Source organism: Eublepharis macularius, chromosome 1, assembly GCF_028583425.1.
Source record: "Eublepharis macularius isolate TG4126 chromosome 1, MPM_Emac_v1.0, whole genome shotgun sequence".
Taxonomy (NCBI): Eukaryota; Metazoa; Chordata; class Lepidosauria; order Squamata; family Eublepharidae; genus Eublepharis; species Eublepharis macularius.
Genome location: NC_072790.1, coordinates 240,667,309 through 240,695,237, shown reverse-complemented (window position 1 = coordinate 240,695,237; position 27,929 = coordinate 240,667,309). Strand labels below are relative to the sequence as shown.

The 27,929-nt window shown below is 47.5% G+C and overlaps 1 protein-coding gene across 2 annotated transcripts; it reads left to right on the top strand.

Annotated features, from left to right (window-relative positions):
• Positions 1-6,570: 6,570 nt before the first annotated feature.
• Positions 6,571-17,938, top strand: CHTOP (chromatin target of PRMT1). 2 transcript variants are annotated; one of them, XM_054995108.1, is made up of 6 exons: positions 6,571-6,810; positions 9,797-9,877; positions 12,042-12,192; positions 14,853-15,036; positions 15,694-15,831; positions 17,171-17,938. In XM_054995108.1, exons 2-6 carry the CDS (start codon positions 9,813-9,815, stop codon positions 17,371-17,373), a joined length of 741 nt encoding a protein of 246 aa, XP_054851083.1. In that variant the 5' UTR covers positions 6,571-6,810; positions 9,797-9,812; the 3' UTR covers positions 17,374-17,938. The 2 variants fall into 2 exon arrangements, with proteins under 2 accessions (XP_054851083.1, XP_054851073.1); XM_054995098.1 differs by having other exon boundaries at positions 14,850-15,036.
• Positions 17,939-27,929: the final 9,991 nt, after the last annotated feature.

Below are 27,929 nucleotides of genomic sequence, written 5' to 3'. Positions count from 1 at the left end.
TTGTCCTGCCAGAAGTTATCAGCTGTTCAAAACTGGCCTGCAGTACACGGCTGTGCAATGCACAAGGATATACGTTCTTTTGTGCATTCACTGGCATGCATTTCTATCGCATTTTTATCCCACCACAGAACTTGGGGTGACGTCCCTGGTTCCCACCCTCTCAATTTTACCTACACGCTAACCCTGTTAGGTAGGTCAGGCTGAAAGCAAGTGAGTGGCCCACCAGTTCCAAGCCCATCCTGACCTAGGTAGCCCAGGCAAGCCCGATCTTGTCAGATAACAGAAGCTAAGCAAGGTCGGCCTTGGTGATTAATTGGAGGAGGGACCTCCAACAAAGACCAGGGTTGCAGAGGCAGGCAATGGCAAACCACCTCTGTTAGTCTCTTGCCATGAAAACCCAGCCAGGGGTCAGCTATGACTTGACAGCACTCTCCACCAGTTCCAGTGCTCTAACCACTACACAACACTGGCTCTTAATTGTGTGCACTATAGACTTATATACACTTGTTCCCCACTCTGAGATTTGACTTCTAGAGACTTCAGGGACACAGCTGGCCTCTACTGAAAGGCCACATTAGCAACTTTATATTTTAAAAATTCAGTTTCTTCAAAAGGCAAAAATAGGGAGAGAAAATTACCAGGAGCAAGTGACAGAAAATAGGGTCTGTCCCTGTAAATAATGACAGCATGGGAGAAGCAGCAGACATCTGCATGGTGTCATGACATTTTTAAGACAGCCAAGTTTTTCTTAGTGTTAGAATCCCAGAGCTGAACTTTCCAGAGAAGTCATTTATAAATGTCAATTTTTATTATTAATAAAAAGAATAAACAAGGTGTTCGCTATCTTGGATTTGGCACACTCCTGTATTTCAAAATATATTTATTTGTTTACTTTAGACTTTTATTCCGCCCTCCCCGCGGCGGGCTCAAAGCGGATTACGGCAAATTAAAAACACATCATATAATTTATACACCATCAGACAGTAAAAACATTTTAAAACATCCAACAGCACAACATACAAAACAGTACAATAACTAGATGGCAGCAGTCAATATATGCTAATTAAAAATGCCAGACGACGGATAGCCCTAATAGAGAGGATTCACTTTCAGGGCTCATTTCGAGGGGGAACGCACAGGAACGCAGTTTCGGTAGTGCCCCAAAGAGGTCACATGTCAGGTGGCCCCGCCCACCTGACTCTCAGCCATTTTGCGCCTGTTTCGTCCTGGATTGGGGCCGAAACGCCCCAGATCGAGCGTGGTGGATCACTCTCCTGTTCAGCAGCAGCCCGATCCTGACCATTTTGGGCCCCTTTTTGGCCATTTTCGGTCCCTTTTTGCCATTTTGGGCCCACTTTCGGCCCTGAATGGCCAGGATTGGGTCCAAAGCGGCCAGGATAGGTGATGTCAGAGGGTGTGGCATATGCAAATCAATTATGCTAATGACACATTTCTGGTGATGTCAAGGGGCGTGGCACAGGCAAATGAGTTCCTCCAGCTCTTTTTCTATGAAATGACCCCTGGTAAGGCTTATTCACACTTTCTTAGAAAGAAACCCCAATTTAATTAAGATGGACTTACTTCTGAGTAAATGCATCGGCTTAAGGACTATTTGCCCCTGGATTGAATGCTTGTAGGGATTTTTTTTCCCTGCTTCCCCAGAGCATCAAAAGGCGTTCACGGCACCTCCCAGGGTTTCCCTGGCCGTTTTCACGTCTTTAAAACAGCACAAGACTGACCGGACGCTGGCAGCTTTGTAGCATGCTTTCTGATGTCACCTGGATGCAGGCAGTTACGAGGGCACCACGAAAACGGAATCATGACAGGGTGACGTCAGAAATCACGCAACGAAGCTGCCAGCATTCAGTGAGTCTTGCGCTATTTTAAAGACGTGTGAAAAACAGCCCTGGCTTTTCTCCTGTCTTTTTCAAACCTGCTTTGCTATAAAGTTTTGAGGGAAATCTAGGGTTGCCAGCTTCAAGTTGGGAAATTCCTGGAGATCTTGGGGGTGAAACCTGGAGAAAGTCGATGTTGGGGAGGGAAAGGACCTTGGCATGGCATAATTCCATAAAGTCCACCCCAAGAGTAGCCATTTTCTCCAGGTGAACTGATCTCTGTGGCCTGGAGACCAGTTGTAATTCCAGGAGATCTTCAGCCACTACCTGGAGGCTGCTAACCCTAGAAAGATTGCAGTAAACCCTGGATGGCTGCTGTGGAAGTGGGAACGTTCAGATTTTCCCACCGACATGGCAGCCATTTTCCATGGCCCTGCCCTAGATTTGCCAGCACCTAGCTGGCAATCTCAGGCAGCAAAATCCACAGAACTTGAAACACAGATTGCAATATCGTTACATAATACAATGCTATTTAATTGTTGATTTTTTAAAAAAATCAAAAAGGGCCCCCTGGTTCTTGGAGGAGAGATTGCCACTGCCAGGAAACTACAGGGAAACTTGCCATGTACCATATCAGCAGGAAACCACACAAGCCGGTCTCCATGGGGGAACCACCGGGGTTTCAAGGGAACAAACTGGCTTTTTGAAAAAGCTCTGCCGGGCCTTATTTGATGATCATGGAGACGGCTGCCACCCTGTGGGCAACCTTGGCACAGCTCATATGGAAGATAAATGTAAATACTACCTTAGAACACTGTGACCATATCCTACACATACACATCCCAGTGAAATTCAGTGGCTTTTCCCATGACTAAGCACACATCATATCCATATATTCATATGATTGCCTGCAGAGAACTACTTCTGTATAATAAATTATCAGACCATTCAGGAGTTCCTAATGCACTCCAGCCACAGAAATTATTAAGCCACGTTCAGGTTTCAAGGATAGCCAAGACTTTTTTTTCTGGTGACGGGCACTAGTACACAAAACTGGCACCTCTTTCTGCAGTGTGGTGGCGTAGAGTGCCTTCAAGTCATAGCTGACTTATGGCAACCCCTGGCGTGGTTTTCATGGCAAGAGACTGGTGGTTTGGCATTGCCCGCCTCTGCAACCCTGGTTTTCGCTGGAGGTCTCCCATCCAATTACTAACCAAAGCCAACCCTGCTTAGCTTCTGAGATCTGATGAGATCAGGCCCACCTGGGCTATCTAGGTCAGGGTCCTTCTGCAGTACCGCACCTGTTTTAGCCAGTGTGCTTGGACCCCCAAGGCAGAGAAAATCATGAGTAGAGATGGGCACGAACCGAAATACGAACCAAAATTCATGACGAGCCAGGCCGGTTCATGGTTCATGAACCAGCGGTTCGTCAGATCGCATTTCCGATGAACCGTCAAAAACTTTAGGCTGGTTTGTTTGGTTCATTTTTCAGTTCATCACTGCAGACAGCCTGGTGCCGATCAATCAGTTTCCTAGGCAACAGGGGATGGACTTCCTGCAAACCTTCTGCTGACCCGGAAGTGACCTTCTGCTGACATTTTCACAAACCAAAATGAGCCGATTCCGTGAACCGGGACAGGTTCGTGAAAGTTCATGGTTCGTGAAACGTGACGTACCACAAACCACATGGTCCGGTTTTTTCCTGGTTCGTGCCCATCTCTAATCATGAGTAATAGCCCCACTTTTAAAGAAAAAAAGCACTGAGCATGTGTTCATGATATATGTTACAGCTAACTAGGTGTGGGATGGGGAGGGAGGATACACAAGAATGCTTCTCCCTTCCCTGAGACCCAGAAAAGCAAATATTTCTGTGGAAGAGACTGTTCTATTGCTACTTTTTTTTTTTTTTGCTCTGTCTACTGCCTCAAGCAGAGAAAAGTTCCCAAGGACAATAGAGTTTAGTTTCCTTTGTACATGAGAGCACTAGAGATTGATGAGCCCTTTGTAACCACCTGCTTTATTTACAAATATAACAAGGAATCAAGTAGCAGTGCTGTTTCTTTGCTCCTTCCCCTCTCTTGCAGAGGGGTCACCTTTGCCAAGCAAGCTCTGAATGTTCCTGCTGACCTTTATTTATTTATTTACATTATTTGTAATTATTATTTTGTTTATTAACATGACATCTTTAGCAACATTGGATTACCCAGTAGGTGCATATCTACATCAGCCTAGTCTACAGTCCCCGGCCCTTACCAAGTTCTCTCTTACAGCTATATCTTATGAGACAGCCTTATAATCTGTGCAGAAAACCCTCCTGAATAATTCAGTCTTGTATAGGTTGCAGAAAGCAGGAGCTCTCCTGACCTCCTCAGACAGGCCATTCCAGGAGCTGGGGGCTACACAGCACACGTCAATACGATCAATGACTGGGACATTCAATAAACAATATAATAGGGTCAGGATCGCAGAAATTTGAAAACAAACAAATTCGAATACAGAGCCGAAACAAAACATACCATATTAAACAACACAGAAACTATCTGCTAGGAGCATATTTACATCAACAGTAAGTACACTGCAGCATGGTCTACAGTCCCTGTCTTTTTATCAAAACATCTCTCTGAGCCATTTCCTTACAGCACAGCCCTATTGCCTGAATTTAAAAAATCCCTCTTGAATAATTCAGTTCTGCAGTTTGCGGAAGTTTTCCTGATGTCTTCAGACCAGCCATTTCATAAGGTGGGGGCCACCACAGAGAATGTGTGTGTACGGACAGCTGATTTTGCCCTACTGCCAGGGGGTATCTGCAGAATACGACCCTGCAGATATGAGGGGTCAAGGCCACAAAGGGCTATGTAATAGCCAAACCCTTGAACTGAGCCTGACAACTGAAGGGCAGCCAACTGAGTGACTGCAGAATAGGAGCAATATGTATGCTCCACTTAGCTCCTACCAATAATTGAGCTGCTGCATGCTGCAACAGCTGGATTCTGAGTTGACTTACATATAGAACATTATAGTCGTTCAGTCTTGATGTTACAGTGGCATGAATCCAAGTGGCTAGATTGAGGGGGGGAGGCATCTTCCAAGCCAGTTTGAGGCAAGCCATACACTGTCAGTCCTCTATCTGGGCATTGAACATAATAATGACCTACCTTACAGGTCCAGAGGAGTTAGCCGCGTTCGTTGGTAGTTGCAAAATAGTAAAGAGTCCAGCAGCACCTTTAAGACTAACCAACTTTATTGTAGCATAAGCTTTCGAGAACCACAGCTCTCAGTTGCATCTGACGAAGAATGCTGTGGTTCTCAAAAGCTTATGCTACAATAAAGTTGGTTAGTCTTAAAGGTGCTACTGGACTCTTTACTACCTTACAGGGCCAATGTTAGTTACAAGATGGTGCTACTGGACTCTTTACTAACTTACTGGGCTTTCTTATTTACAGGATATGAAAGTCTTTGTACCCCAAACGTAATATATAAATGCAAGCATTAACCAATAAATCATTCATAGAATTACCGAAACAGAGTTGGAAGGGGTCTTTCAGACACTCTAATCCCCTAGCCAATGCAGAAACAGCTTAAAACATCCCCAACAAGTATTTGTCCCGCCGCTCCTTGAAGACTACAAACTGCAAAAAGAATTTTTTGTTAGTTCCATGGGATTCTCAGTGTACAGTGTTAGTATTCTATTGCCTATGGATTTTTTGTGATGAATGCATTTAAGAGATACATAGTATTTTAATAGTAACTCTGTGTTTATTTGCACTTAATACACATAAAACATTTTTGCAGTCTCTGAGTATATTAATGTTCATTTAGTAAGTTTTCACAGTAGCTTTTTTTCATAGTTAGCGGCTTTCATTGTGTGATTCTCTCATCGGACACTGACAACATGCTCCTCTAAGAGTGGCAATGAGAGGGAACCCACCACAACCCTAAAGGAGTCCAGTAGCACCTTTAAGACTGACCAATTTTATTGTAGCATACGCTTTCGAGAATCAAGTTCTCTTCATCAGATGCCTGATACAGACCAGTCTCTGTATCAGGCATCTGATGAAGAGAACGTGATTCTCGAAAGCTTATGCTACAATAAAATTGGTTAGTCTTAAAGGTGCTACTGGACTCTTTTTGATTTTGCTACCACAAACTAACACGGCTAACTCCTCTGCATCTATCACCACAACCCTAGGCAGCCAATTCCACATTATTCACAAAAAAAGTTAACCAGGTTCCAAGTTTATCAGCTGCAAATTTGCACTGGCCTAAGGGCACCCTTTTTTCATTCATCCTGGAGTCAAACCACAGTTGCAAATTTAAAAAATTTAAATGAGGGGTTTTTTTAAAAAAAATCTACCTTTAAAATAAAATGCTAGAAAAGCACAAAAGTTTCACAATTTAAGTCTCCCGAGAAGCAAACCACGCCCACTGTCGCTAACCCCGCCCAATCGCCAGGCCCCTCCCAGCCAGGCTCCCAACATTTCCAGAGCTAGCCTAGCTCCGCCCATTCCCATAGAAACCCCGCCCCCTCAGAACGCACGCCGCTCGGGTAGAGCCGTTCCACTCGGCGAACACAGGGCCGTCAATCACACCAAAGCCCGCCTTCCGTGTTGGAACGGCTGGCAGCGAAACCCAGCGGCTCCGCCTCTCTTTAAGCTCACGTGACTACCACACACGAGAGCCCGCCTCTTTTCTGCGCCTGCGCGACGGAGCTTCTTTTCCTCTCCGCCTATTCGCGTCGGCGCAGGCGCAACGCGGGACGAGGTGCGTGGCGCCATTTTGCCGGCCTTCTCTGAGGGGGGATTCAGACGCCGAGGGGAGGCCGAAGGAGCCGAGCTCGGTGCCGCCGTCCGGCTTTGGGGAACGAGACCGCCACCATCCCGCTCTTTCCCTTCAGGGCGCCTGAGGGCGGAGGCCAGCCCGAGCCGAGCCTCCCGCCGCCGCCCCCGACGGAGCAGAGCCAGACCCGCCCCCGACGGTGAGCCGAGCAAATGAAGCGAGAGGAGGCGAGGCCAGGCCTCGGCATGAAAGGCTCCACTGGGGGAGGGGGAAAGCCCCGGATTGCTGGGGGCGTGGCTAGCCACTGCGGGGAGGGGCCTGATGGTTGCGGGCGGGGCTTAACTAGAGTGGGTGGGACTTGGTTCTCTAATAGAATGGGGGGGATTCTCTTTCTTGGGGAGCAGCCAGGATCTGCTCTTGTACCTCCACCAGCACATTCACACGTGCTCTCTCTCTTATCTCAATTCTCCCCCCCCCCAGGCTACAGTCTTGTTTTGCTCTTTGTCCCCTATCTCGCTGCCTTGCTCTCTAATGATTTCTCCATCTCCCTTATGTTGTTTTTTTTTTACTTTATACCAGGATTTGACTCCAGTGGCACCATAGAGACCAAACAAGGTTTTTAGGTATTGGCTTTCAAGAGTCAGAGCTTCTCTTATCAGGTACTGAAGGGAGCTCAGATTCTTGAAAGCTTCTGCCCTGAAAACCTCATTGGTCTCTAAGGTGCCACTGGTCTCAAATCCTGCAGACCAACATGGCTGCCCACCTGACACAATGTCTTAATGGCACCTTAAAGACCATCAAGGTTTGAAGAATATAGGCTTTCAAGAATGAAAGCTCCCTTCTTCAGAGCTTTGACTCTAGAAACCTCATACTCCAAAATCTTGCTGGTCTCTGGTGTCACTGGTCTCAAATCCTGCTGTTCTACTGCAGACCAGTGTGGCTACCCGCCTCAGCCTGTCTTTCTTTTTTCTCTCTGTTCATTGCTGCCTCTCACCACCAATGTTTGGCTTCATTTTTTCTGCCCATCACTGACTGCTTAATTCTCCTCCCTAAGACTCCAGTATTCTGTTAGTTCTCTTCTTATTTTTTTACCCAAAATCACATAGGAGGTGGGGGCAGGGCCAGGGCCAAGAGAAGCCGATTTCCTAGGTTTGGTGAATTTTAGCCTTTACAAATCAAGCCTGCTCCATCATCTCTGTGTCCCCAGCGGGTGCTGTGCTTTGGCGTCACTGCTTTTTGACAGCATTGCAAAGTGATGTTTCTCTAGATTGAGGAGAAGTCCATATTTTTCTCTGTAGTTCAAGTTTCAGATGGTTTGTTAAATGAGTACGACGTCGTCGCACCGCTCTGCTAGGGAAGCTCGGTAGATGACCTTGGGCTAGGCAGGCATACCCCGTCTAACCTAACTCACAAGCTCGCCTTAGGATGGAAGGGAGGATGGCGTTAATTTGCATCCCCATTGGGAAGAAAAGGAAAGTTATCAACAGAGCCCACGATTGGGATTGGCTGGTAGAGTGGCGAGGAACTTGGCATGTGGAAGGTCCCTGATTCAGTCCTTGGTAGCTCCAGTTGAAAGAATCAGGTATCAAGTGATGTGAAAGGCCTAAGATCCTGGGGAGCTGCTCTGAGTTTGAGTGAACAAGGCCGGCCTTGATGGAGCAGTGGTCTGTTTCAGTTTAAGGCAGAGAGATCGAATCAGCCCTGGTTTTCAAAGGCTGGGATCACCAGGGGCTGTGAAAACGTTTTGGTTGCTTCCCCGATTGTTTCTTCGGGCACATCTCTTGGCTATCTCCATGGAAAAGGAACAGTTTTTTTCCTCTAGAGTGGAGAGCAAGTGCTCTATTTAGGCATGCTGTTCTGACAGAAGGCCTCCCTGGTTGAGGCATGGAGGGCTTGACCCACTAGAGTTTAACACAGAGCTTTAAGTTGCCACAAGGTTCCTTTTTTGATTTTGCTGCAACAAGCAACTTTAGCCTTTGTACCCATTTTGATGCTGGCAACAATCACTTTATGGATGCACTAGCAAGAAGGCCCGTTGTGGGGGAAAATACAATAGGCTCTAGAAACCTGGGGCTGGGGAGGGCTGTCAGACGGGAGGGGGCATGGAAGGTCTGGCAGGCAGAGGGAGCATGAAAGGGCTGGCAGGCAGAGGGGCGTGAAAGGGCTGGCAGGAGGGCTCCCCTTTCCTCCCCTTTCCCTGACTCAAATGGGGCTTCAGAGGGCAGCAGGCGGCTCGCCCTTCCGCAGCTCAGTTGTGGCCGCGGATCAGCCGGCAAGGAGAAAGCCTTCTCCCTACCCACCTGCAGGGGGGGACGGGCGGGTGCTCCACTGCTAGGCCGGGCAGCCCCACACCTCAGCAGAAGGCTCCTTCAGGCCATCTCACTGCGCTTCTCCATTGGCCTTCCAGCCCCTGACCGGGCAGCTGCCCAACAGCTATCCATTTCAGCCCCATGTGGGCTGGATCGGCTGCAGAAGGCAGTGAGCGCTGCTGGGAGTGACTCTCCCTTATCCCCACTAGGGGCGCACTAACGTGCCTGCGCCTTGGGATCCTAGTGAGTCGTCAGAAACCCGTTTACAGAATTATATAGTAGGATCTGTTCTCAATTGTGATTATTCATCCTAATTTAGGCAGCTTTTTAAAAAAAATTGTACAATCCTTTAAAAAAAGTTGCCGTGCATCTCTGTCAGCATGTGCTAGTGAACTTTAACGTGTCTGTTGGGGAAGCATTTGGCCTTTGAGGATTAGATGCCGGGAACAAACTGCAACAGATGGCTGCTACTTTCCTGACAAGGGGAGTGACTGCATTAGACACTCTCACGTGATCCTTTTTTTAAAGTTCATCAAACCTTATGTGATGACACCCAGACACCCAGGACTGCTCTAGAGATGCCCTGCAGTTAACCCCCACAAATGCAAAGCCTCACAGTATGTCATAGGTAGAAAACTGCAAAAATATAAAAATCCCAGGTCAGTTCCTGTGGAGTAGGCAGCACCAGATGCCTAAACCAAGTCCAGAAGTGTGCCAAGTCTTAGTTAGCTCTGGCTAGGAACCCAAGAGGTTTGTCAAGTATTCGAAGGAGAGATTTCACTGTGATCCCTGCAGAACACTTGTTTGTTCCTTGAAAAAGGATGAGGTACAAATTTTAAATGTCTCCTTTCCGAATCTTCCCCTCGTTCCTCGCAGGTTCCGGGGACCTGAGATGGCAGCGCAGTCAGCGCCGAAAGTTGTGCTTAAGAGCACCACCAAGATGTCCCTCAACGAGCGGTGAGGAACCCAACGGCCAACTACAGCTCATAAGATTTTTTTTTCCTCTGCTTAATTGTCCCTGTGTTCAGTATCAAGAACCGGCATGGTCCTTGCCCTGGTTTTAATCTGCCCAGATGCAAACAAGCAGGCAGCAGTTCGATCCTGCCTGAAATCCCACAACAAACGATGGTACACGAGGTTAAAAGGGCAAAATTGTTTGTCTGATAGTCAACTGAAACGTTAATGTGGTGGGATGTGTCTGATTAAACCAAAAAAAAAAAAAAAGGAAACTTCATACTTTCCTTTTCTTCCACATGTGTTCACGTTATATAGGCGACCCTGCAGTGTGGTAGCATGTTACCTAAGCTGTGGGAGGCCTGCTGCTGTGTCCAAGGCAGACACACCCCTGTGTGGTCCGGCCTGTAAGAGGCAGGCAAGCAGGCCGCTGTGATCAGCCCGAAGGCTCCTTGGCACCCGCCTTGGACCTTGTAAGAGGCAAGCGCTCCGCTTCATCCAGAGTCTGCTTCCTTTCCTTTGCGCACCCTCTCTTTCCCTCAGTCCTTTCCTCTTCCTATGCGTTTGTGAAAGCATGCGTTACGCTAATGAGCAAAGCTTCCAGTGCGTTCTTCTTCTGCACAAAATCCCCCTCTCTGATCAATACGGTTGGTAGTCTTTAAAAAGTCACCAGTTCTGCCTTCACCTGCTGCTTGTAACGGGCACCGGAGGCAGGCTTGGAGGGGAGCGTTAATATAGCAGTGGCTACCAGATGTAAATCTCTGGTGCCGCGCTATTGGCGGGCTCATGGGGTTAGTTACTGGCACATGGGGGTGCTCTGTTTGCACCATAGGATGCAGTCAAATAGCCCAGTTTCATATTTTGTATCTCAGGTATGTAAAGAGACTTGGCTGAGAAGGTGTCACATTTTAGGGCTTGCCCTGTCTTAAAGATCATTTTATATTAGTACTGCTTGGTATTCATGGTCTTGTCACCATTCTGGGCACAGGAGGGACAATACGCTGTTTACCCAGAGGAAGCCTTACTGGGGTGGGGGTGCTCTCCCTGCACATACATTCATAATAGTGTTGCCCATAATTCATTAATGGACTCCTTCCACACATGCACCAGTCACTTTATGCAGTCCCCTTTTTAATGTTTCCCACAGGACGCTAATCTAAATCTGTATTAGGTCTTGGTGGCTCTCAGCCTCAGTTGGACAGCAGGCTTTGTTGGAGCTTCTGCCGCTACAGCTTGTAGATTTAGCTGGGCCTCTTTTGGTTTTTCAGCCTCCGTTCTTGTGACCACAAAGTGGAGAGGCGGAAGGGAGGTTTGGAGGCAGGGGGGTGTTTCTCAGGCAGCAGATGCGGTCCTGAAAGAAACAGGCAGCACATTGCCCAAGTTCTTTCAGCTCACCCATTCATAGAGCTCGATCCCAGTCTCTCTCCACCACCATCCTGAACAGAAAATGCTTTCCTGTGCACCCACAGAAGGGGCCATTTTTCCATCTGGCAGCAGCCTCTAGCGGCCAGTGCAGTTCTCCATCCAAGAACCTCTGGCTTCTTGAGGGTTGAGGAGGTAAAATGGAAGATGGTAACATACGCCCCAACAGCTTGTATTTTGCAAAAGGTGTTAATTCTCAGTTGTAACCTGGGAACTATAGTTCTGCAAGATCCCTGAACTAATCCTTTTCCAACCTAGTCTGCTAGGGTTGTATGAGGCCCAGTCTTTCAGACTTAGAATATCACAGCCTTGTAATTCGAAACTATTTGATTTAGCATTTCCCCCCTTAAATGCCCTGTCCTGGATGCTTGCTGTATGTTCTTCAATTGGTGTTGTCCTCCTCTTCTACATCTCCTCTCCCCAGTCTCTTGTCTCCATCTCTGCTTAACGCTTCATGTTTTCATCTCTGCCTTTTCAAAACCATAAAACCTTTTTATAAAAGATTTTCACGTCTGGTTTTAATATACTGTGCTAATCCACACCTTCTGAGTGTCTTGTCCTTGCACGTTTCCTGGAAAACGAGGAGAATACATAACTCGTTACCGTGATACTAAACGTGTACCACATTGTTGCGTAAAGTCCATGGGCTGCGGCTACCCGCTCTCTAAGGGCCGTGAAATGCCGATTGAAATGCTTTGTAATGAACCTTTTTTATTTAAACACCCCGTTTTGTTCGACCTTGAAGCTTCACTAACATGCTGAAGAACAAACAGCCGATCCCCGTCAACATTCGAGCCACTATGCAGCAGCAGCAGCTAGCCAGTGCCCGCAACAGGAGGCTGGCCCAGCAGATGGAGAACAGACCTTCTGTGCAGGCTGCCTTAAAGCTCAAGCAGGTGAGAGCGGGGCAGAGAACGACCAGCGCCTGAGCAGCGGGGTGGGGGAACTGGCGTGAAGGACTAACACGGCACTTAACCTCGTCCGTGGAGGGTCGGGTGCTTGCCAACTACTGTGCAGAACCTCCTGGTTGAAAGGCAGCGTACCGTTTTGTGAGAGCGTTGGCAGAAGGGAGAGCTTCTTGCATGTAGAATCTTGGAGCTAGGGCAGCAGAGCATCTGGTCGGATGCTGGTCCGGACAGAAGGATCTTTGGTATGATCCTGCAGTGCTATCGCTGTGGTAGTTACGGGAGAGGACCAGCTGAAGAAACAACATTGTTTGAGGATCACTCAAAGGGGGAGAGGCTGTGGTTCGTGTCCCAGGCTCAGTCGCAAGCATCCCCAGTTAAAAATTAATCCGATAGTAGGTGATGTGAAAGACCTTCTGCTGCCAGAGTAATACTGACTTCGATGGGCCAGTTGTCTGATTCGGTATAAGGCAGCTTTGTGCATTCATCGATTGTGAATTACTTTCGGGGAGGCAGGGTGGAACTTCACCGTAACTTGTGGTTAATGTAAATAAGTGGGTCTGAACTGTGGTAGTCCATATTACACCCAGCGGTCTCAGCACATTGCGTCCTAAGCCAACCGTCCTTATGGTTTATTAAATGATTTTTAAGATTTCAATCCTTCCAAGCCCTCGCGACTAATACCTTTAGTCCCTTTCTGCTCTTTTTGCAGCCTTCGGCTGCAGATGATGCCTGCAGAGATGTTCCTGAAAGGAAACCAGCTCATGGAAATGGGTTTTCATAAAGCCCTTGTAAATCTACATTTGTGTAGATCGCTGTGTTAGGCAGTTTCTCCCTTCCTACACTAAGTATCTTAAAATGAGAGGACAGGAAACTGATTGTGGTCTAGTAACACACTACTTTTCCGGTGGATAAAGTGGTGCACTACTAGTTTGCTAGTAGTCTTGCAAAGGACACTGGGTACAATGGGTGCATCTTGGTCTAATGCAGCAAGGTGATGTTCGTGAACAAAGGTTGCATCCTCCGAGTCGCTCCTTACAGAACAGTTACGAGTTGTACAGAGACAGTAGCAAGGCCCGAACACGGGCTGTTGAAAGCAGGGCTTTTAAATCTGTGGTCCCAACGTTCTGGAATGACCTCCCTTTAACACTGAGGAATTGTTCCTCCTTACTTGCCTTTTTAAAAGGGGCTATAAAACCTTCCTGTTTCTCCTAAGGGATTTCTCTTTAGAGGGCTGTTTGTTTTGTATACAATTATTTTGCTTCCTCTCCTTTTGCTTTATTGTAAACTACTTAGAACACCTGTTGCCCAAGCAGCAGATGGATGGATAGATAGATAAAGATGTATTAAATGAAGTTTAAAATAGAAGAGTAGCTTCTCTTGAACTCTGAGCTGGGGGGAAATCTCTGTTCTAGAAAAGATTCTTATTAAGCTTCATGTTGGTTGTGAATAAAGAGATCTGCCTGACTCACATACAGCCATAGTTAAATATAGCACCCTGCACCAATCCTCTGGCATGTGGCGTGGAAACCCAGAAGAAGTTTGCTGAATGGCTGGAATTCATATTACCAGCTTTGACTGCTTAGACAGCTGTGTGACTTCACTAGACCCAGAGAGCTTTATGAAGGCAGACAAGCATGCCTTTTGGCCTTTGTGCAAAGCCTCTATTTATGTGGGGTTTCAGCATCAGTTGAAATGCAAGCTGCAGAATGGTTTTGTCAGTGGGAAGTTAGCTGCCAAAAGGAAGTGATGCATGCAGAGTGTGGTTGTATACCACCGGAAGGGCATCTTCTTTCGTAGGGCGCCTGCCTTCCTCGTTGTCTGTAGAGCCGAGAGAAATGAGAGTAGTTTGTTGTTTAAAGAAGTGGGCCTTGGTAGGAAAAGCTGTGCCTGGCCAGTCCTGGGGGCTGTCTCCTGGGTGGCCAGACTGGCCTGTCATCTCTTTAAAATGTATCATGTAATGATATCAGCACATGTAGCATTTAATGGTTAATGGAGAAGGCAGATTGCTCTTCAAAGAATGTAATGAAGAATACTTCAGCTTCATAGCAGACTATAGAAGCTTTAAAAGGGGTGCCTAATTTTGTTTTTTGTGTGCACTTTAATAATGTGAGTGTTAGCAGAGGACCATTTACACACACACATACACGAGGCTATTGATGAATGTGAGTGCTTCCACTGACATACCTGTCCGTTCAGGAAGTGTTGACTCGATTCTTTGTGTGGCTTCAAGTCTCTTGCGGTAGAGTCTTCCATTGTTTCTCATCAGATGCCTCTTGGCGCTGTTGCATTGTGCATGCACTGAGCTAGCATTTCATGGGCCTACTTGACTCCTGCTGTGATTGCAAGAATCATCCAGTGATGTAATTAACTGTGTGTGAGTTACTTGGTTGTCAACACGGAGGCCGGTGTGTGTTGAAACATACTGGGCGTGGCTCCAGTTTCCATTAATTGGCATGCTGACCTCCATTTATCCAAACCCAATATTCTGACTTCTCTCCTTCCTCCCTTAGGCCTCAAAGGATTTAACAGATTGCTGCCATGGTCTTTCTTCCTTTCCTATCCCCCATCTCAGAGGTGTCTGCACATCTCTCTGTGCCAGCAGGTTTGTGTAGGACTTCCCCCTGTTTAACACTCTCTTCTTCCAGAAGAGCTTGAAACAACGCCTGGGGAAGAGCAACATCCAAGCACGCTTAGGCCGACCGGCAGGACCCCTGTCTCGTGGGACATTAGGGGGGCGAGGGCTGCCTATGGGTCAGAGAGGTTTGCCCCGAGGAGCCATACGTGGTGGGCGTGGAGCGAGAGCATTGCTACGAGGAGGAATTCCCCTCAGAGGTGAGTACACGTAATGTAAAAGTAGTCGGCACATCCCACTTGAGGTGGTACATTTGCCAGAGCTGGCTGTTTCCTGTGATTGCCGTGCACAGAGTCCCAGTTTCTCCCTGCTAATTTGATGAATCACCTGTTCTTAATTGGCATGGTTTCAGTACCGTGGTTTTTTTCTATTTCCATGTTTCCCAAAGAGTTTCCCTAACATTTTAATTTTAGAAATGTTTGGGAAACTCTGAGGGACACGGAATATATGTGGGTGGGGAGCAGTGGGTGGAAGGGTAAGAGCGAAATCAAATGATTGGGCATCTCTCATTTAGTCCATAAAATGCAGATTGCAGCCTTGTAGAGCCTCAGTTTACCTTGAAGCTATGTGTGGAAGGAGAGGAGGTTTTAACCCTTCAGCCTCTGTGGCGAAAAGCACAGAGGAGGCTTCTAGTCTTTGTGGTTACAGAGAGAAGCTCCAGAGCCTGTGAAGAAGCTAAGGATTCAAAAGAGAATTTTCAGAGACGGGATCAGGGACACAAATCTCATTACTTTTTCCGAGAACCCAGTATTCAGCCCTTTAGAACCTCGTGTTAAGCAGAAACCGCCCAGTTTGATTCTCATAATCGGTCCCATCAGAGTTCGGCAACGTCCTTTTTCTCTCTCATCCTATTAAAGGACAAAGTTTGCTTCGGGGTGGGCGTGGCATCTCTCCTAGGATAGGCCTGAGAAGAGGAGGCCTCAGAGGACGTGGGGGGCCTGGCAGAGGCGGACTCAGCAGAGGACCCATGGGGCGTGGCGGAATGGGAGGCAGAGGTGAGTGGAATGAGCTCGAGGGATGAACTGCCCTGTAACTTGCCGCTGAAAAAGTCTGACCCATTTACGGGTTTAGTGAATATTCCTTAATTGGGGGGGGGGGTAGTTTCCCATTGTAATTGGGGAGAGTATCTTGCCAGTACTTGCTCAGTATAGCCCGCACCAATCTTCTACCTTGGAAGTGCAAGATTCGGGTCCAGTAGCACATTAAAGATCAACTAGATTTCAAGAGTTAAAGCTCCCTTTGTGTCGAAAGCTCATAGCCTGGAAATCTAGTTGGTCTTTAAGGTGCTACCACCCCTGTATCTACCCTGGAAGTGTATGACTTTATTTCAGACTTGGGCAGCCTGACTAATGGGTCATGTGTATCTTGTAATACAGGAGGGGGATCTGCCCAGAGGGAGAGACTTTAGAGACAGCTTTGATCTTAATACTCCAGTTTGCCTATGCAAAAAGGGCCATGTGCCTGCTACCAGCAGGCCACGTTACAGCGAGGGATTTGTTTTGTTCCTGCACATACAAAACTACTTTATGCAAAGTCAGGCCAGCAATCCATCTAGCCCAATGTCCGCTCCTTTGACTGGTGGCAGCTGCCCAGGGTCTGGGGCAAAGGTCTGTCCCAGCCCTAACTGGAAATGCCAGGGATTGAACATGGCACCTTCTGCCCACAAAGCGAGTGCTCTGCCATCTGTGGCTCAGTCTGTGGTCACTCAATAACTCCCATGTGCACTTAGGAAGACAGGAACTGCCCCTGTTGAAAATTACTGTGTTTGAAGAGACAACTTTGGATTTATGGCTGGTGTTTGCCTCATCGAGCCCCCCCCCCCCTTCACACAATTGATGTGACAGGACAGAGTCCAGATTTGTATTGCAACATTAATGAAGCATCTTTGCAGCAGGCTCTGGAGATCTGGTTTGACTTAGTTCGTGGGTTTCGGAACGCTGACCGCATGCAGTCCAGTCCAGTTTCTGCCACTGCCTTGGGAAAATGACAACACTGAAAGTGTGGCAGAGGTGGGAGGGAAGCAGGGAACGCTGGGGAAGTGGCTTGATAGTGAGGCAGGGTCCTGGGTTCACCCAGCCCCAAATCCATTCTGATCCAGGGGGGTGCTTTCCAATGTCGTCTTGCCAGCTGGAATTTAACTGGAGAGCCAAGCGATTGACCTGGAACCTTGGTTGCCGTTATGCTTTATCCTGGAACTCCCCAGGCACATGGCCAAACACAAGAAAGGCCAATAACAGCTCAGACACTTGCACAAGGAGGGGGGAACGATTAAAAATCCAACCTCCTGTCAGGCCAGCACAGTGTAATGCCCCATTCTTGTTCCCTTCGGGCCAGGTCGTGGCATGGCAGGCCGGGGCAGAGGCGGCTTTGGCGGTCGTGGGCGAGGCAGAGGGCGAGGCAGAGGTTCCACCCGCCCCGCGTTGACCAAGGAGCAGCTGGACAACCAGCTGGATGCCTACATGTCCAAAACGAAAGGGCACCTGGACGCCGAGCTGGACGCCTACATGGCCCAGACAGACCCAGAAACCAACGACTGATGCCCGCTCGCTGTAGACAGTTGCTGTGATTGTCTTGTGTGGGTCCCTACCCCCCCCCCCCACACACACACACACACCACCCCCTCCAAGTGAAGGACAGCCACAGCTGATCATGCAAGGGAGGAAAGGACCTTGCTAGCCTGGGGGGTGGGGAGGGGCAGGCGCTACAACTTTAATGTGTTCCTTTTACATTTTGATACTCTTGTGTTGAACGAATAGTTGGGGGGGGGTGTTTTTTATATATATATATATTTCTTAAAACCGTTGGAAATATGAATGTGACTGACCTGCCATCCCCAGGGGATGCCCAGTGTGCTAGTGGAGGCAGAACATTGAGCTGTACTCACCACCCCCTTTTCTCCGCTCCTACAAAGCAGGGGAAGCCTTGCATGTGCCCCTCCCCTTTTTTCCCCCTCCCCCCACCCAAACAAATGCGCCATACTGCAAACTGGAGGACTCCAGTGCTATTAAACTGTGACCTTGAAGAGATGCAGCTGCTGTACCTGTTGGATTTCAAGGTGGCAGCTCTTGCCACGTCATAAATAAATTTCAGGCTCTCCTGGCATCGGCTGTCTTGTCTTTTCTGCCCACCGTGCTTTTAAGAGGCTAGCAGTAGCCATGGTACCTTTTCCTCTCCACCCCCACCCCCCACTGATTTTATTTTTTTTAGTTTAGTTCCCAAACCATGATGTGGCCAAAGCAATCTCCGCTTGCAGTTAAACTCTCTTTTGTGTGTGTTGATACTCTTGTTTCGGGCCTACCAGCTACTTTTTGTGTTTAGGACACTGAGCAGATGATTGTTTCCTCTTTCTGCTACGAGGAATCTTGTGCGTTTGACTGTCCTGTTCGATTAGAGTGGCATCCTGTATTTTCTGGTTCATTGTAAAACAACTGAAAAACAAATTGTGGCTTTGTGTGTGCTACTTCTTTATTAGGCTACTGTAGCCAAGGCCTGAGGGCTTAAGATAAACATGGGTTTCACATTCTAGATACATATATGCAGGGCTCATTTTGAGAGGGAACGTGCTGGAATGCAGTTCCCCAAAGAGGTCACGTCAGTGGCCCCACCCACCTGACTCTTGCCATTTTGGGCCCGTTTCCGCCTGGATTGGGGGCGAAACAGCCCGGATTGGGCCTCTGACGGGTGGTGGATTACTCTCCCACTCAGCAGCAGCCCGATCCTAACCATTTTGGGCCCTTTTTTGGCCATTTTCAGCCTGTTTTTGCCATTTTGGGCTCAATTTTGGCCCTGAATGGCCAGGATTGGGTCCAAAACAGCCAGGATAGGTGATGTCAGGGTGTGTGTGGCATATGCAAATCAGTTATGCTAATAACACTTCTGGTGACGTCAAGGGGCGTGGCATATGCTAATCAGTTATGCTAATGAGTTCCTCCCGCTCTTTTTCTACAAAATGACCCCTGCATGTATTTGTGTACAGGGTTTGGTTTATAACTTAAGCGGACTCTAACAGAATCTTCTCCCTGCCTACAAAGGCCTTCAGGGCACCTCACTGTACTCTGTGATCCCCCCCTCTTGTCATTCTTTTATTGCTTCATGACTGCTCCTCACTTCACCACGTCTTCTTCATTTGCGTTGTCTGGTACAAGAAGGCTGCCCAAAGCTCTGTTGGTCTACAAGCAAGTTCCAAAACCAAAAGTCATATCACGCCTTTTCTTAAGATCACGCAACGATGCAAGTTTTTGAGTTCTCTCAGCGGTCCCCTGTGGTTAGCAGGGAAGGCGAAATGCTTCTTGTGTCTTGAGCTCCATAGCTTGTGAGATCCATGGTGGCTAATTTAAATATTTTTAACGTACTACATGACACAGCTATGCAGCCCAAGTGTCTTCCCCACTACCAAGGTTCCCCGAGGGAGGAGTGGAAACCTATGGTTTCTGTCCTGGGATAGGGAACTGTACAGCAAGCTTGTTTCTAGTGCTGAGCTAAATGCAATAAATGGAAATCCAGATTGTGCCCACCTGAGGGACAGCAAACGCCCCTTATCCATGCAACAGCTGCAACTGATCTCTCTTTTAGGGACTGTTGAAACTTGAGTCTTCAATTCTGGAACACAAACTGACATTGGGAACCTGTTCAGCTCCAGGGGGGACACACAACTCACAAAACCAGGTTTCCAGAGGCAGGGGAAAGCTACCCCAGGTATGTGCACACCCTTATTTCCTCTGTGGTGGTTACCGTCTGAATGGCAGAAGCGTCCACCAGCATTTCAAAGCCGGCCCTTTTGCCTGGAAGGCCTCGCCCTTCAAAGCATTACCCAGAACAGCAAGTGTGTATCGTGCAGAGTGGGGGAGCAGGTGGTTTGTTCAAAGCCTTTCTAAAATTGCTCCTAGAAGTATTTTAGCAACACATTTTAGACCAGTTGCCCATCTGTTCAGAAGCACTGGGGGGCTGATACACGTGAACCTGCTTGAAGTTAATATAACTCCTGCACCCAAAAGTTGAGCCTTCAGGTGAGATTTCCCCCTGCCCTATATGTATAAAAGCATATTGGGGATTTTGGACCACACACACACAAGGGAGATGGACTTTGAGGTATGCTCAGAAGCATTCTGTTAATCCTCCCCATACTTGGGTGGGGAGGAACGTTCCCTCCATCTCATCTCTAATCCCTACAATATTTGTGCAAAAACGAGTCTTTGGTTAGGGATCCATTCCAAGAATGGATAAGTTGTGGAGGGGGCCTGGAGGTTATTGTGGGGTGCAGAACTGTTTACTGACAAGTGGGGTCTGACCAGAGAACAAGGAACTATCTTCAACCTCACCTTCCAGAAGTAAAGATCAGTTGATAAACTCAGTAGAATCAAGAGCGAGCTTGGAGTCCAATAGCACCTTAAAAGACCAACAAGATTTCCAGCTGTAATGATTTTAAATGTGTGTCCTTAAATGCTTGGTGTGGTATAGATGAAGGGGGGGGAGAGGGGTGAGTGAGTGATATGATTGGCTGATGTCTGAGTGTGGGCAGAGTGAACTGTTTCAGGAGAAAAAAGATGGTTTTAGCAGGCAAGCTGTGTGCAGCTGAGCAAGTCTAAGCATTTCTGAGAGAGATACTGAGTCTGGTTTTGACAGGCAAGCTATGTGCAGCCTGAAAAGGTCTGTGAATTTCTAAAAGCAATGTAACCTGTGCGGAAATCTGAACTCTCCTGTGCCCGAGAGAAAACAATTATATCTAAAGCAAGCAAACTCTCTACAACCTGAGAAAGTTTATGAAGATCTGAGTGACTGTGCCTAGGAAAAGAAACTTTTAAGAACAGATAACGCTTTTTGAAATCATCAAGCTCAAGAAATAATATGAAACCAATATGCTGATTGTAAAAATAAAAGTTTATTTTTTTTCCAACCCCGAGTATCTGTTATTCCCATATCCCATTCCTGTCCTCAGGGCCACATAGTCCCGTGAAGGAGCCTGATGCTTGGGCACGTTATTAAAGGGGAAGTTTAAGTTATTTTGGAATATAATTCCTGGTGGCAGCAATCTACCCAGAGGGGGCAAGAAGAAAAGGCTTAAAGACCAAATCTACCCAAGAGAAAGAGGGAAGGGTCGTAACACCAGCATATAAGCTTTCCACAGTCAAGCTATCTTGGACAGTAGCCTGTAAGCCTCCCTCACATGTCCAGAGGAGTTAGCCATGTTAAGTCTGTAGTTGCCAAACAGTAAAGAGTCCAGTAGCACCTTTAAGACTGACCAACTTAATTGTAGCGTAAGATTCGAGAACCACAGCTCCGTACATCTGACGAAGAGAGCTGTGCTTCTCGAAAGCTTGTGCAACAATAAAGTTGTTCCGTCTTAAAGATACTACTGGACTCTACTATTTTCTCTCAAGTGTATACGGTTTGGGGCAGGGACTTGCATCTTTGAACGTTCCCAAAAGTCACCCTGTCAGTAGCATGATTTGAGTCCAGTGGCACCTTAGAGACCAACAAGATTTTCAAGGTATACGTTTTTGAGGAGTCAAATTTCCCTTTAGAGGTTTGACGCCAAAGCTGGACTCCCTTGCTGGACTCAAATCCCCCTGTTCTGCCGCTGACCAACGGAGCTACCTCCCTGAAACTAGTAGAAAGCTAATAACCTCAGCTTAACGTCCTCCGTGCAGGGTCGATTTGTTCAACTATCAACTTTCGGGTGCACATTTTCGGTACGGAATTGCCACGGGCCGAGGAGACCTTCGCAAGCGGAGTTTTCCGTTCACCGTTGCAAGTCAATTGCAGCGGAGTCGCCGCGCCCAGCACCCCGAGCCTGCTGGCCCGGGCCATCTGATTGGTGAGACGCACCGGGGCCGCCTGTGCCGACGCTTCTGGTTGGCTGGCGGCCTTGCGCTTTCAAGCGTCCCGCAGCCTGTGCGCTTTTAGTATTGTTGCAAACTCGTTGCAAAGGGGAGCGTCGCTGAGACCGCAGCGCTTCTCACGGCCCCATTGGGTGCAATCACATGGACCTAGACGCCCCCCTCCCAACTCTATCAAGCCAATTACAGTATTTTTACACCTTATTATACCCCTTATTTTAAATACCTCTCCCACCTGGGTAAAATCCTACATACTTCCAGTTCTCGATGTTATGTGAAGAACAGCTTTGAAGCTGGAAAATCCAGAGCTTGGAATTCTTGTTGGTCTTTAACGCGCTCCTAGAATCTCGCTCTTCGACTGACGATCGACAGGGTTACCCACCTGAAACGATCCTCACACAAACGATTCCCACCCCACTCAAATGGTGACTGCAAAAAGAAAAGGCCATTTGCCCTGCCCTTTCCCCGGCTTCTGCACGCATCCTGCCCTCCGGTCCACGCCCGCACGCATTTACCAGCATCTCCAAAACTCAGCCTCCGAAGCCCTGCCCAGCACACACTCCTCCGGCTCAGCTGCGAGGGGCCGCCTTCCTTTCCACTCCCCTCAACCAATCCTTGCAAAGGAGACTGCGAGAGGACAACCCCGCCCCAGCTCCAAAATCAGCCTGCCTCCATGCGCAGGCGCGCACAGAGTGGCCGATGGCTCCTTTACTGCACCGTCTACTTTATTGATTTAGTTCTTGGTAGCTTTTTTTATTCTCACTTTTCTCCCAAGGAACTCGGGGTGGCAGTGCACAAACGGTTTTCTGCTTCTCCTTTTTAATCTCTGGCTGGTTAGGTTAAATACAGTTGTCAACTCTGGCCTGGGAAATTCCTGGAGGTTTGAGGGCAGTGCCTGTGGAGGGGAAATTTAGGGAGGGGTTTCGTCTAGAATCTATGGTATATTATAGAATCATAGGGTTGGAAGGGACCTTGAGGGTCATCTAGTTCAGGAAATGCACAACTACCCCCCCCCCCACACACACACACAGTGACCTTTACTCCATGCCCAGAAGATGGCAAAACTCGATCAGGATCCCTAGCCAAACTGGCCTGGGGAAAATTGCTACCTGACCTTAAGGTGGTGATCGGCCTTACCCTGGGCATATAAGAAGGCGCCATGAGAACTGAGCCCTGATGTAGCCCTTCCTGCCCTCCCTCTCATCATCTGCCCAGGTTCACAGAATCAGCATTGCTGTCAGATGGCCATCTAGCCTCTGCTTAAAAATCTCCAAAGGAGAGCCCACCACCTCCTGAGGAAGCCTGTTATACCATAGATGTTGTCATCTGATGCTGCCATTTTATTCAGAGGAACTGATCTCGGCAGTCTGGAGGTCAGGTGTAATTTTGGGAGTACTCCAGTCCCCACCTGGAGGTTGGCATCCCAAAATGCAATTCACCAGAGATCAACCAAATTAGCTTCATTGCTGAGCAGGGATTTAAACTTCAATCTCCCCAGACCTGGTCTGGCATGTTGGCGCTCAGATTGAAAACAGCCTGTTTCCACATCTGTGAATGCCGTCAATTGAAAATATCAAACTGCATCCCCCACTCACAACTATGAAAATGTTCCTCTGTAAAAAGTGGGTGCTTCCCCCTATCTAGGTATGACAGCCTTCGCAAGTGAAACTCTTCCTAAAAGAAAGTGTATTTCTCTTTTTTTGCCTCTTGAGTCCAAATCGAGGATTAACTGTGTGATGTGCCACGGTTTGCAGCTGGCAGCAGAATGGTGAGAACCGAAATGATGGGAAAGAACGTCAGGAGGAACTCTTCAGTGGGCATCAGTATGGCAAATGAGGTTCACTGCAAACGGTGGACATTGGGTCAAAAATATCCTAACTTTAAATGTATGCCAATGAAGGTCTGGTGACTGAGCCAGGAAAATAGTCTCGGAACTATCCATTTAAGGCAGTTCTTTGGATGCCTTTCCCGAAAGCATCTGCTCCAGCCTGGGTAACTGTCCCAATTTTGGGTGGTGAAAATCAACACAAAGAATTCATTCAGCTCCTTTGCAACCTTGGTGTAGTGGTTAAGAGCATGGGACTCTAATCTGGAGAGCCGGGTTTGATTCCCCACTCCTCCACGAAGCCAGCTGGGTGACCTCAGGCGAGTCACAGTTCTCTGGAGCTCTCTCAGCCCCACCCACCTCACAGGGTGATTGTTGTGGGGTAATAATAACACTTTGTAAACCGCTCTGAGTGGGCATTAAGTTGTCCTGAAGGGCGGTATATAAATCGAATATTATTATTATTATTATTATTATTGGTGGGCAACAGCCTAGCAGTACAGCATCTCCTTTGTGCTCAGAAGGTCCCAGGTTCAGTCCTGAGGATCTCCAGGAGCAGGTCAATTGGTGAGGTGAAAGATCAGCACCTGAAACCCTGGAAAGCCACTTTCAGAGGAGACAATATTGACTTTGATAGAACAATGGGCTGACTTGGTCAAAGGCAGCTTTCGTGTGTATTCAGTCTCCCTGTCTTCCTTTAGCAATCCTTTTACTCTTTGTCATCCAAGCCCTTTACCACCTTCCTGGTCCTATTATACATCACTTTCTTCCCATTGACCCTCTTCTGCAACGTTGTCTCCCCTTAGCCAGTTTGGAGAGTTCCTTTAGGAGCACCTCAAAATCTGCGTCAGTTCTCTCCATCCTGAGTAATTGGGTGATATCTCCATACTTGGACACCTCACTTCCACCACCACCCCCATTCCAGATCATTTATGAACACATGAAATACTACAGGTTCCAATACTGATCTTTGTGGAAACTGCACGCTGCTGAGAGAACCATCTATTTATGCCTGCTCTCTGCTTCCTTTCGTTTAGCCAGTTTCTAACCCACAAGAATACCCGTCCTCTTATCCCATGAGCACTGATCACTTTGTTGAGAGACTTTATAAAAAGCTATTTTTTTTCTTTAATAAGTCTCCACCATTTTACCAAGAAAGACTAGGCAAACTGATTTATAATTTCCCAGATCTCCTTTGGATCCCTTTTTTTAAAATTAGTGTCACATTGACTACCTTCCAGTTCTTTGGAAGAGAGGTCAGTTTTAATAACCAGTTGCATTTTTTTAGGAGAGTACCTGGACTCAGTTTTACATTTGAGGTCCTTAAGAATCCTTAACTCTCTGTTGCCTGGACTCGGCTTCATCGGGGTGTCTGGCAGTGGCAAAAAGGACAAACGCCATGCTAGAAATTATTAGGAAAGGGACTGAAAACAGAAAAGGCAGATTTATCATCTCCCCTTTGTATGGATCTGTGGTGGAGCCACATTTGAAATGTGTGTAGTTGTGGTCTCCGTATCTCAAAAAGAACGTTGCACTGAAAAAGCAAAAAGAGTCCAGTAGCACCTTTAAGACTAACCAATTTTATTGTAGTATAAGCTTTCGAGAATCACGTTCTCTTCGTCAGATGCCTGATCAAAACTGGGCAGATACAGAAGAGGAGGGGGGAAGAGAGAGAGAGAGGAAAGAAGGGGACATAAATCACAAGGGGACAGAATGCAATTAGCGTGGAGGCAATCAAAACATTTCTTTGCTTGGAAATGTAAACATCTCCTTTTGGTGTGCAGTCAGTTTGCCGTATTAGTTTGTAGCAGTGGAAGTATCCAATTCCTATGTAGTATAAGCCTTCGATAACCCCAGCTCTCCCTGCCAGCTGCATCTGACAAAGAGAACTGTGGTCCCCGAAAGCCCACATCAGGTGTCACTGGGCTCCCCCAGATCACGCCTCTGTAAAGAGAATCTGTTACCTGTGATAATGTGATAACCATTCATAGTCTCTATTCAGTCCCAGCTTGACAGAGTCAAATTTGCATATGAATTCCAATTCAGCAGCCTCCCGTTGGATTTTGTTTTTGAAAGGTTTCTGTTGAACCACAGCGACCTTTAAGTCTTTGGTGGAATGTCCTGGTAGAAAAAGGACACCTGAAATGATCAAGCAGTGGTTATACATCTTCCCTGCAAGGAAAACTGAAGAGTTTTGAGTTTGGGGAGTTCACTACCAGTTGACATAGCAATGGCCATCAGCATAAATGGCTTTAAAGGGATTTAAACATTTTTATGGAATATAGGTCCATGCTGTCTAGATGGAACCTCCATGTTCAGAGGCAGCATACCTCGAAATAACATCGCTAGTGGGGCAATGAAGGGAGAGTCTCTTTCCTAACTTGCATGTTTTCTGGAGGCTTCTGATGGGACTAGATGGACCGTGGGTCTAATCCAGCACAGTTGCTTTTATGCTCTTCTGTATGGAAGCGTAATACAGGGTGTATTGTCATAGTTGTATTCAGTCTCTATTTTTGAAAAAAAAATCAAAATTGCATCTTGCTTGTGCAGTTTCTCCACATCTAAATAAGTTGAGCTGTCTGCCTAATTATACTAATTAAGTGTTTTTGCATACATTTATTTAACATATTCTGGTCACTGGGAGGGTTTTGCAAATCCTTGTCTTTCGTAACTGGAATTAGAATCACAGAATCATAGAGTTGGAAGGGGCCGTACAGACCATCTAGTCCAACCCCCTGCCTAGTGCAGGATCAGCCTAAAGCATCTCTGACAAGTATTCATCCAGCCTCTTCTTGAAAACTGCCAGTGAGGGGTAGCTCACCACCTCCCTAGGCAGCCGATTCCACTTTTGAACTACTCTGACCGTGAAAAAGTTCTTCTTAATATCTAGCCAGTACCTTTGTGCGTGTAATTTAAGCCCATTGCTTCGGGTCCTGCCCTCTGCTGCCAACTGGAACAGCTCCCTGCCCTCCTCCAAATGACAGCCTTTCAAATACTTAAAGAGAGCAATCATGTCCCCCCTCAATTTCCTCTTCTCCAAACTAAACCTTCCCAAGGCTCTCAGCCTTTCCTCGTAGGGCTCAGTCTCCAGACCCCTGATCATCCTCGTCGCTCTCCTCTGCACCCTCTTGATTTTGTCTACATCCTTTTTGAAGTGAGGCCTCCAGAACTGCACACAATACTCCAGGCGCGGCCTGACCAAGGCAGTATAGAGAGGGGCTATGACCTCCTGCGATTTCGACGCTATGGCCCCTTTGATACAACCCAGGATTGAATTCGGTCTCACCATTTTGGGTCGATGCCAGACTTTGCCCGTATCACCAGTGAAACCTTCTGAAGTGCTAGAAGCTTTCAGCAGAAACAAATTTAATTTTTGTTTCTTCGTTTCAGGATTGAAGACAACACCGCATCCAGTTGTGAGAACGACGTCACAGATTGCGAATCATTTAATAACATATTCCGTCCTAATATTTTCTTTTGTTTAAAATGCTTGTTTTTATTTTATTCTTTGGATAAAGGACATAGTAAGAGGGTCAGAGAAGGAGATGCTGTGAGCCAGACACTGTGAGAGCGGCGGAACCGTTCTAAGAGTACAAATGTTCTCTTCGTCCCTGTGGACTGAATTTTTTCCCCTTGTTGAGTCTGCTGAATCACCAAGGATCTTCCCAGCAGCCTGCCGTGCCTGCTGTCTCTCCCGCCTGTGACTCAGAGATGGGCTGGGCCAGACAAGGGCCAACATAACAAAAACATAAGGAGGGAGAAGACCGACTTACACGCAGCTTGTCACATGTACCGAGACAGCAGCTCTTGCTCAGCGAAGGCAGAGCCTCAGAGAACATCTGTGCCTCTGCTGAAAGAAACTGGATTAAAAAAAAAATCATCCTAAAGATTTCAGCGGCTTTGCAGGGGGACTAGGTATATCCTAGAAGAGAAGATTGTCAAATCGCTTTTAAGCCGTGATTGCAAAATGGAACCTCCAGGTACAGAGGCAGTCTGCCTTTGAATGGTAGTTGCTGGAGCAGGGGGGGGCAGTTGGGGAGCTCAGTTGTCTTCCTGCCCCACCTTGTAGGCCTTCCAGAGACATCTGGAAAAAGGGTGTTGAACTGGATGATCCTTGGGTCTGACCCAGCCCTGGGACATGAGCGTTCTTTTTCCAGACTCCTGATAGCATCTTTGTTTTCTGAATTAAACAGGAGACACGTGTCCCTTTTGTTTGGTTTTTATATTAAGTGTTATGAGTTAGCAGCAGCTAGAGAAGCTCGACCCCTGTCTTCCTGCGCAAGTCACTGTTCCCAGTTGGAAGACAGCAGCCTCACAGCAGTGACAGGGGCCCAACGGAGAGCCTCCTTAAAGGGCCAGCTATTCCACTGTCTCGCTCCGTCGGGAGCCACTGGGCCACTGAGTAGCCCCTGAGCCTGTGGCAACATTACTT

Excerpts from the sequence above, each read along its gene's own strand:
- CHTOP (XM_054995098.1), top strand. The coding sequence starts at position 9,813 with ATGGCAGCGCAGTCAGCGCCGAAAGTTGTGCTTAAGAGCACCACCAAG. Across the intron at positions 9,878-12,041 it reads AAGATGTCCCTCAACGAGCG|CTTCACTAACATGCTGAAGA; the intron begins GTGAGGAACCCA and ends TCGACCTTGAAG. Across the intron at positions 15,037-15,693 it reads AGGAGGAATTCCCCTCAGAG|GACAAAGTTTGCTTCGGGGT; the intron begins GTGAGTACACGT and ends ATCCTATTAAAG.